Genomic DNA, 11,092 nt, shown 5'->3' with positions numbered 1-11,092 from the left:
AACTCTGGTCTAAATGAACTGCTTAGTTAAGCTCAAGTGTCTGTGTTTTTTTTTTGTTTTTTTTTGCTAACATTTTGATGAAAGCCATTCAGAAGTTTGGTTCCCATATATCATCAGCTGCTTGTATCTGTAGGCCAGGAGTTCGTCTATAACCAGATTTAGCTGCATTCGTCTATTTATGAATTCTTTTTTGCTTTGTTGTATTTTTCTCGGCGTGAACAACATTGACTGACCTTCATCAGTTCTTGCTGCCTGCAGTAGTTTTGAATGATTTAGTGTGTTTCTCTCTTGTACCTGTGTGGAAGCAGGGTAGAGGGCCCAATTATGCAAAGCCGTGTGATTGTGTTAGAGCGTGCAGGGTCTCCACGGAAACAGTGTAAGACCCCAAGAAATGTGTTCGGTATTTCCTGAACCTCTAAGCTACACTTCAAGAGTTTTCACTTTAATAAGTGTTTTCCTAGCACATGGCTGCATAATGTAGGCAGTGTTGTCATCATGCAGAAATATGCATATTAGGTATGAATATCTCGATAAGGATATTTTTTTCACTGATATTAATCATCGACCATCACCAACTCCCAGTATAAAATACTTTATATTCATAAAATTAATGCCACATATTTCATTAAAAACTAGTTAGCTCTAAGATGTAATAAAATAAAGTGCTATATTTGAGCAGCATTGCACCTACACTACTCACCAATGTTGTTTTGGATGTCACAGACTCTCCTGATAATTGGGATCAGATTTGGACATTCCACATGTAAAGCTAATTCATCACACTACAAACTAAAAAGGAGGAGTACATTTCCATGAAAAAATGAAAAAAAAACCAAGAACATTCCTGCTGGTCTTATAATGTTTGCTTGATATCTTGATGTTTGCTGGATTAGACAGTCGTTCCATTGTGATACAGCATCAGTGGAAATTTACTCTTCTTTCTTTTTACAAGGACCCTATTACACTGTCGTTTATAAGCCACTGAAAAGTTCGCAACTAATTATCAGCAAAGAACAAATTTTATAGTGGTTGATTAAAAGGCACACAGCAGAGAACTGCAGAGCAACATGGCAGCTAAGACTATTAAAACATACTGGCAGAGGGAACAAACCTGTCATCTGTAGAATCCTCTGTGTCGTCATTAATTATGAATGTGGATGAAGTTGCCCCTCTACTGTCTACATCAACTTCATCAACTTTATCATGGCAGCCCAAACCTTTCACACATTTTCTGTAGCAGAGGTGAAACTTCCAGCACCACAGAGTCACTAAATTCAGTGATGCTGATTGGCTAAATATTTATTATTTTTCTCCAGCAACCACACAAATTTGCCTATTTAGCTGCAGGGACTCTTTAGACTATCACCTCTGGAGAGAAATGATATCGGTGGAAATTCACTGCTGTATAAGAGTCGTGTAAGTTATTAATATAGGCACACACTAGTAAGGAAAACTGAGACTGATAGTACTTTTTTTTTTTTTTTTTGAAATATGCACATATGTTTTTTGATGTGCATATGGAGCAGCCACCACTGGATTTGGTTCAATGTGTTGCTCTGCAGATGCAGAAATAATTTCATTAAAACCCAATCTGTTTGACCCACTTCCTGAGCCTTAAGCTCAGAATCTCATTTCAGCAGGTAAGGAGAGCGAAGCATGAGCAGGAAACAAAAAGGGAGAGGAGAAACAGACGTGGACAGAGGGGGGGGAACAAACACGGCTCTGCTTAAATAAAGTCTGCTAAACATAAAAAATACAATAAAGGAGAAACTGCTCTCACAATAAATCAATGAGGAGTACAATGCTTCTGAGAAATATTGGTAAATATTTATACTTTTCCACATATATTTCAGCCACAGACAGAAATATTAAGCTAATGTTCTCCAACAAAACCTCTGAGGCCAGAAACAGAAACAGCTGGATTTACTGAGCTTAAGACGTAAGAGTAGCAATTCTTCAACATATACTCAAGTAAAAGTATTTGATAAAAAGTCTACTCATCATAATATAACCAAAAATATAAAGTTAAGTGGAAATTTTGATATTTTAAGAAGCAAATAATGACAATAATTTATATAAGCAGCAAAAAAAAAAAAGAATCAGGCAAAAGAATGTTTTGCCTTAAACAACAAAAGTTTTTGTTGTTTAAGTCTCAACAAAAACTTTTGAGACTTAAACAAAAACTGCTTTGTTTTTCATTCAGTGGGTAGAGAAACCAGAAATTTCACTCAAGTAAAAGTAGCAACATTTCATAATAAAATTACTGAAGTAAAAGTGGAAAAAGACAAGCATAGCAAAAATACCCCTGAAAGTAAACTTTTTCAGAAAAGTTACTCAAGGAAATGTAACTGAGTGAATGCAACTAGTTACACAACCCACTTCTGTTTATGGGTATCAGAGTAGAGGGGGCCTAATTCAAGCACATGCCACACTTTACAGGTTTACAAAAATAACTTCTTCTTCTTTTTCCACTTCATGAATTTGCACTTCTTTGTGTTGTCAAGTAATATCTAAATAAAATACAGTGTGGTTGTCATGGAGATGTGATAGAAAGCTCAAGGAAGGAAACTACAATTATCAGTTATTTAAATGAGTTCAGTTTATAGAGCTGCACTAACGAACATTTACCTTCAGCATGTTCACGCACACACACTCACACACACACGCACACACACACACACACACACACACATTGTGACATACTGTATGCTCTGACAGAACACAGTCCATGAACTCCTTGTATTTGACCACCCGCCTTTAATCACTGGGCAATTTTCAAATCTAAACCCTTGGGAACTTGGGAACTAAATAAATGTTACAAAAGGAAAGTGCTTAGACTTTTTAAGAGCGAATTGGAGACCTGCACAATTCCAAACCTCAGTGTTCAGAGTCACATGCTTCATCATGAGTCATTTAAGGAGCAGCATTATGTGTTTTCCAGCCACATGGTGCCATTTTATAGCATAATCAAGTCACTGCGTTAACTTCAGTTGTTATAAAAATGTTGCCTGTAACAACTATGACTGAGGAGAAATTGTAGGAGAAATTTTACTTCTGGGTTTAACGCACTGGAACTGGACCTCTGTCTCTTTAAACTCCTGCTCTTTCTGAAACTCCGCCTTCAGGGAGTCATCACAACATGACTCCTCTATTAAACCTTTAACAGAGGTTTTACCAGCATTTCACTGAGAAATATCTCCTATAATGAACTCAGCTAATGTTCTACCAGGTGTTTGCTAATTGCTGCTGGCTAGTCTGCAGGGGCTGAGTGCTCGGAAACTTGGAATCTTGGAAACTGCTGCTCTGAGGCGGAGCTGCACCTTGAAGGCGGAGCTAGGTCCAACCAGCCGAACGGTTGCCACGGGAGATTAAAGGATTTCTCAAACATGTGTGACAGAATCAAAGCAACACTCCAGTTGTGTGTTTGATTAGGGAAACACCTTACAACATAATGTAAAGCTCCAAAATGTCAACTTTACATAACACTGCCCCTTTAAGGAAGAAATATTAGCTTTAGCTGCTGGCTTCAGCACACATTTTTAAAATGATGTTTTTAAATTTTATTGTGTCAGTGGAAAACACTGTTTTCACTCACTTTGCAGCAGCGAGCAAGAGTGTGAAACTGCTGACATATGCCTGAAATACTTCCCAAAAGTTTGTTCTTTTTTGTTGTTCTTGTTGCTGTGACGAGCTGCAAAGGCTGTAAAAGAAGAAGGAGGTTCAGTCACACAGTCTGTTTGGAGAATAGATAATAAGACTCCACTAGACTGCATTGTCCTCACTAAGAAAAACTAGCTAGAATAATGGCATGCCTGAAGAGTGGATGAAAGACCCAGGGGATCGGGAGGCTTAGCGGAGCTACGGGCTAACAAGCCTTCTCCAGAAGGCGCTCAGGCTGATGAAGGGTTAGCATTCTGGCTGACATTTCAACCTGCTTCTATAGGACAGTGGGGAACAGACCTAATGTAATGAATACCTTAAAACCACTGAGTATAGAAAATAAGTGGATTAACATGATTAAGTTATGATTTGGTGACAGTGACAGAATCAGTTTTACAAGTCAAATGAAAAAGGTCACGTTGGGTGTTTAGTTTTATTCCACTATGACTCTGTTTGTCTAATTTAATTCGTTTTAGTTCATTTGTAAGAGTGGGTCCGCTTGTTTTTATTCATTGTAAGATAAATATTGTTTAGTTTCAGTTTAGTTTTTTATTGGTAGTACTTTTAGTCTTTTCATACTTTGGTTAATTTTTAGGTGCAGGATTTAAAAAGGTCAAACGGACGTTTTCTGACATTTGATGTAAACTGTGTCGTCAGTTCAAATAAATAGATTCACAAACTCAAAAATGGAGAATATTATACTTATAATGTTTTAGTTAATTTTATGAATGCGCTAAATTAGCTATAGTTTTCCACGTTTTCATTTATTTCAGTTAATGAAAATGTTTTTTTCAATTTCAGTTTTTATCACTTCATTAGTTTTAGTTAATTGCGATAACATAAATGTCCTTTTAAACATGCAAAACATGTAAAAAGTAATCATCTTCCTTTCTTTTAATAAAATGCTTTACTGTATGTATATTCACATTGGTGCATGTGTCGTTCTATATCCACTGTTAAGGGGCCACATGCAATAATCAGACAAGCAGGTGGCTGAAAAGTTGGTGGAAAATATATTTTTAGTCGTTGAACCATAAGCCTTACATTGTCCAGGCACTGTCTGATTACAGTTACCATGGTTACCTCTGAAACTCTGTACAAAATGCATTTACCTCTTACATAAAACAATGGCATAGGCGGATGAGGAAATCAAACGTGGGGTTCAGTTGCTCTCTGGAGAAGCTTTTAATCTAAAAAACAAACAGATGCATAACATAAATGAATTAGTTGAAACAGATCTAACATAAAATGCCTTCTTTAGTGGCAACAGTATTCAGTTTCTTGGACAACTTTGAACCGAGACATTTACTAAGTGTGGGATTTAAATGCAGGTTTCTGAGCCTCCATGTGTTCTGTCATATTTTTTTAATAAACAACGGATGTCAGCCCCCAGCTAATTAACTCCAACCTACACAACGTCCAGCAGAGCTCTGGCTTTTAGGAGATGACTGAGACAATCAAGCTGGGCCAGCTGGTGCCACACACACATACGCGTGCGCACACACACATACGCGTGCGCACACACACAATTAATTTTTTGTTCTTGAACTGCCTCTGCTTTATGACACTCAGGACACACACAGGCTTCAGTAGAGAAAATGAAATGCTGGACTTTAAGATGTCAGAACACTTTATGTTACAGAAACATGAGTATGTTCAATAACCTTTGTGAAAAGTCCTAGATATTTTTATTTTGATGAGAAAGAACAGAAAGTCTTGTCTTCTGTTAAGTATTAATTATCCAGTCGATGTATACGTAATCACAATAATTCTCTGACCTTTATGCATTCTGCTACTACCTCTATACTAACAGAACTAATAGAAACTCAACTAAAACTAAGCAATATTTAACTAATAATAACTACGGTAGCTAAAGCTAGCGAACACACTCTAAAAACTAATTAAAACTAACTTAATTAGACTAACTAAAAGTTGAAGAAGATAAAACCAAACTATTATGAAAAACACAAAACTACTGTAACCCTGACCTCACAACACCTGCACCAATTTATTCATTTATGCAAAAGGAGCCACAACCGAGTACAGAGTATACAGAAATTACCACAATTTTCAGAAGCCTGACATTTATGTTTTATGTAATGCTTTTTTATTTATCTTATTTAGTGTTCTAATTTTCTAACACTTTTATTATTTTCATGCCTTAATCAGCAAAATTACAAGAAACAAAAGCTTGAAATATTTCCATCTATCTGTGATGAATCTATATGAGTTTCCCTTTCTGAAATAAATGAAGATAAAATGTGTAATTTTTTAACAACATTCGAATGTCATATGAAGATGCTTTCTTGACCCTCATGGAAAAGAAAATAATTTGGAGCTAAGGACAGACAGGAAGGAACATTTCTCAGGACCCACACTGTGAAAAACAACCACACTGCAAGCTGCATGTATAAAATTACAGCTGCTCCCAGGACAAAACCCAAAGGAGAACAACAAAAGGAACATGAAATATTCTTCTGTTTGGAATTTGACAGGGTTTGTTAATGGAAGCTGGCAAAAAAATATATATTGAATTGTTAATTAAAAAAAATAATGAAAAGGGAACAAGTGGGAAATCTATTGTAACATTGCTTTTGTCATCAGAACTGAAATTGTTTCCCCCTTTAATTACTTACTTCGAGAAAATTCCAATTCATTTACCAAAACAAAGATTTTTTTTTTTTACAGTGCTTGTCAGATGCTTCTGTTTGCCTTTGCTCTGGACCTTCCACTCAAAATATGTGTCTAAAATTCATCTCCTTAGTCGGGTTGCCATACGGAATTGTGTTTTACTTTAACAATGAATCTTTGGAGACACAACTGGCTCTTTGGGTCACTTAATATATCAAATGATAAAATATTGCTCTGTTTTTTTGTTTGTTTGTTTGTTTGTTTTTGTATTTGGTTGTTAATTGCTGTGTCCCGTATTGAACCGATACAGGACGCGATTTGTTCCGTATTTCTATAAATCTCCGATAAACACGCCTATTACAAACATATCAACATTAAGTGCAACAATAATGACATCACCAGATATATGATTTAGATATGCAGAAACAGATATTCAAATCTACGTCACAGTATTTTTTAGACGGTCTGTGAATGTTGGTCCTCTGCGTTAATTTGGTCTTCTTCGTGTCAATTTATGTAAAAATGAGAACTCATCAAATATAAACGTTCTCTCTCTGTAAGGGAGCGAGTTCAGCTTATTTTACTTGAGTTGTTTCACTTTGACAAGCATTACACAACAAGATGAGAACATAAAAGAGCCTGCATTCAAATGCTGCATGTAAAGCAGTTTATTTGCAGTAATGGAATAGAATTAAAAGATGTAACCATAAGAGGTTAAATTAGGTCTTTTCATCACTGACCATAACATTGACTATTGTAAGTAATTTCTTATTAGCCAGACATCATATAGACAAATGTTGCTCCTTTAAACTTTAAAATAATTCATAATTTTATTCAGGGGTTTTTTTTTATTATTGTTTTATAAGTCCCTATATTAGGTCAAATAAAAAATAATGCCTTAAAGCTGACTTCTTTTTTGAAAACATTTACACTTTATTGTGTTGCCCTGAACTATTTTTACTAATTTACAAGTTGCTAAAATTCCTATACATTTTAGGTTGTTTGTTTGTGTTGAGGTTTTTCACAATTTTATTTAGTTGGTTTTTTTGTATGTGTTGTGAATACAAAATGTATACGTTATGGTATCATTTGAAGTTGATTTTATATCTTATTTTTAATTTAAAAAAATTGTGACAGGCCTTGATTTAAATAGGACTGTCTGTAAAAAAAATACCGTCCACTCTACCATACAGCTTCAGCCACCCATGCTGTCTTTCTGCACCGTCTAAAATGCTTACGATCTCTCCTGGACGTCGTGAACAAATTTCATTTACTTGTAGAGAATGAATTGATTTGGTTACATGGGTGGGTACTTTCCAAGAAAGACAGCATATTATGGGCAGGGGAACATCTCAAATAGGAAATGAAATAAACAAGAAGATATCTTCTGCCCGGGTGATGACTTAATCTACCCATTATGAAACTAAGCCCCCCTGGTTTAATCCATTTGTGTGCTTTTGTTTCTTTTTCCTGCATGGAGACCTTTGTTCATGTGAAAGAAAAGATGACATGAATGAGGTTTTGTGGGCTGTTTGTCATTAGTATTGATTCCATTCTGTGGACACAGATATGGAGCCTGTTTGAATTGCACACTGACAACAGCTCCAGTCAATAAAGAGGCAGAACACAGGTCAATATCAGGTAAGCTATTACCACAAAAGAAGTACGCGAACAACACAACAGGTGGTTTCACCGACACTGCATCATTGTTACGGTTGACAGTCATTGAGTCGAGCCGCATTATCTGTCAGTCACTAAAATATCACTGTCAATGCGTCGATTCCAGGTCAGAAACAGTCTGTTAAAAAAAATCAACATGCACAGGATCAGACAGATACTGATTGAAATTCTCCCTTTGGACTGAAAAACAGCATGTCTCCGTCTCATCCCCAGATGAGGAGACGGGTCTGCAGGTGCATCAGGTAACTCGCCCTCCAGGCTTCAACACCAACCGTCGCCGTAGCCGAGCCGTGCTCTATCAGCTGTCGGGACACCTGCAGAAACAAGACAAGAGCAAGCTCAAGATCAACAATGTGAGTTTCCCGGCGTCGGCGTGGATGAATCTCTGCTGCTTTGTTGTGAGGAAAAGAATCTTAAGGCTGGGTGGAAAGCAGTCCAAAAGACAAACGTACCCTCCTGCAGTTAGAAAACTTTTTGACCACAATCCAAAATATTTTCTAGAAGTTGGGGAGACTTCTTGAACATCCATGTGAGAGAAAACATCCGTAGCATGATGTGCCAGTCTACATTCTCATCCTTTGGCTTGTGTGACACCCAGTAGAAATGCTTGTTACCAAATAGCCTAAATTGTTTCCATCTAATGGTTGTTATGGAGATGGACAGAAAGAGAGCAGCTCCAATTGCTCCACTGTTCAGACTTGCATAAATATTAATAATTACTTGATAAGGTGGAAAGTGCCATGGGCTTCCTGGTTCCAGCTGACTTCTGCGGCCTTGTCTTCAGCACGAGTCGCTGTTGCATTATGGATTGTGTAGTGCAGTTGGTGTGATTACCATATAACCTACTGGTGGGCCATCATCAATACTAGAACTACAGCCAGACAGTATTGTTTCGAGCTGCATGTGGCTAGCAGCCTTGAGCTTCACATTCCTGATCTAGAGAGCACATTAAAAATCAGTCTCTAAATATGTTTTTATTGAATTTGGAACCTCACAGAACAGAAAACGGGTCAGGTACGCGACCAGAACCAAGACAAAGTTAGGAAGTTACCAAATACAAACGGTTTCCAATCAGGCAGAATTCGATTCATCTTATCCGTTATCCATCCTTAAAGCAAGATTCTCTTTAAACACTGGGAGACCTTGAGCATTAGGAAATCCAAGGACAATCTGCATTTATCTTGCTAATACATGTCTACTATCCTTCAGAGTTGATCAATTTTATCTTTCAAAATCTAGAACTAATGTTTGCTAATAAATAATGTCTAACTCGACCAGTAATCTGTGATCTTGTTTGCCTAAATAAGACGAGAAGTTTGTTTTTCCATTATGTTCATCTCATTAGGCAAGGCTCTCTGTCGTAGAGAAGGAAGGGAGTCAGGATCTAGAAATAGATTTTTTTTTATTTGGAGGAAAACATAGAGGAAGAAACACATCGTTATTAGCGAGTCCCGTGTAAAAGTTTGCATTGTCCCAGATCTGAAATGTCCTTCTCATGCGCTCGGTTGCCTTCTGCCAAATTCTAAATCTGGCTCTGTACTCATCAAACAGGCAAAAGAAAAGCTTTTTCACTCAGTTTTCATTTGCACTTATATTCTTCACTGAGAATGAAGAAAATATCTGAGTTTTTCCTCCTTAATATAAAGCTCTTTTTGCCCTTAAATTCAACAATGCTCTCTGGGAAATAAGAGCTTCTTTCATAGCAAAGGCTTTGCCCAGTCTACTTCACCTCTCTAATCGCTGACAGGTTTAAGGGAATAAATATTTCCTAATTAAACAATAAGAATCAAATAAACACTTTGACGCCTGAAGAGCTGAAGACGTCCAGTAATTAGATTATGTTCTCGTTGCTTTACGCGTGGTATTAGACGCTAGAGGACATCATTTATTCAGAGATATTAAAATGCTTTTCTTCAGGATTCATTCGTCTCTCAGCCTAATTAAAATCTCTTAAACCTTCAACAACTCTTCAGTCAGACTGAGAGGCAGTAGATGATAAAATATCCAAACACAAGAAGGTGAGATTAGCTCTAGTTTCGGAGCAGAAACTCGTTTTTGTTTTTTTTTCTTCTTGCATGAGTTGTTGGTGTGCTCCAGTGCAGCCAGCAGCTCTGACCCCAACATATGGTCTGAAGTTTTTTCACATCTGGCTGACTCCAGGTGGAAAGAACTTCACATTTTGCTGACTTGGGTGATAAAGAAACTGGCACAACTTTGTGCAGCTTGCTGCTGCTGAAATGTCCAACTACAACTATCACCCTGGTTCTCATCTTCCTTGGTATCCAGTGGAGTTTGTGGTTAACTATGACTGCAAGTCATTCATCCTGAGGTGTTTCGATAAAAAAAAAAAAAAAAAAAAAAAAAAAAAAAAAAAACTTGGCTGGAAATCTCCACTTTGTTCTGAACGAAACACAGAAGGGGTTCTGTTCTGTTCTGTGGTTTGGTCTGATGCAATTTTTCAAAACAAAATCTGTTGCTGTTATGTTTTTCTTTGTTTTGGAGAGAAAATGCTTTCTTTTAGCAAAACAGCGCCACAACCATATTTGGCGATGCTCTGTGTAATTGTCCTATCAATAACTATGGAGTTTTAGATAGAGCTCTTGCAGCTTTTTGCAGTTTATCTGGAGCGTTGGACAGTCAGACCATGCAGTGAATCTGCTGGGACATTTACATTTGGGAACATTGCACCTGTCTGAAAAGTTTAGCTGTTTATTATAAATATTTATCTCTTTAGAATTAATTTTTCTTTAAAATATAATGGGAAAACTTGAAAAGTGCTTTGTATTAAAGTTCTCTTTGTAATATTAAAAATCAGAATGTGAATTATTTTTACAGCGTGTGGAACCCCCACACTGTCTGATAGAGGCTCATGGAGGGATTTGAGGGAGCAATAAAAATAAATACAAAACTTCTCAAATGAGTTTTTATTGGTTGGTGGCAGTGGATCTGAACTCCTATATAGATGAGAGAGAGGCATGGTGGCAGTGATGCAGCATATTTATGATATAGCCATGCGCACTGATGAGATGCTATCATCCTCCAACCATAGGTGAAAATCCCGGGGGGGCTCGGGTGGGAGTCCGGACCCCCCCCCCCCCCCCCCCCCCCCCCCCCCCCCACC

General features: G+C 37.2%; 1 protein-coding gene across 2 annotated transcripts in view; it reads left to right on the top strand.

The window, feature by feature from the left end:
* Positions 1-11,092, top strand: part of kcnh3 (potassium voltage-gated channel, subfamily H (eag-related), member 3) — an 87,897-nt gene that overhangs the window by 12,804 nt on the left and 64,001 nt on the right. For both annotated transcript variants that reach the window (XM_015037104.1, XM_015037103.1), the window contains exon 3: positions 8,185-8,324. In XM_015037104.1, coding sequence (XP_014892590.1) covers positions 8,185-8,324 — 140 coding nt within the window. The remainder of the gene's footprint in view (positions 1-8,184; positions 8,325-11,092) is intronic.

This window comes from Poecilia latipinna, unplaced genomic scaffold, assembly GCF_001443285.1.
Source record: "Poecilia latipinna isolate Pla-1442-1.1 unplaced genomic scaffold, P_latipinna-1.0 Scaffold393, whole genome shotgun sequence".
Classification (NCBI taxonomy): domain Eukaryota; kingdom Metazoa; phylum Chordata; class Actinopteri; order Cyprinodontiformes; family Poeciliidae; genus Poecilia; species Poecilia latipinna.
Note: the sequence above shows the minus strand (reverse complement) of the source record. Positions and strands in the feature narration are given on the sequence as shown.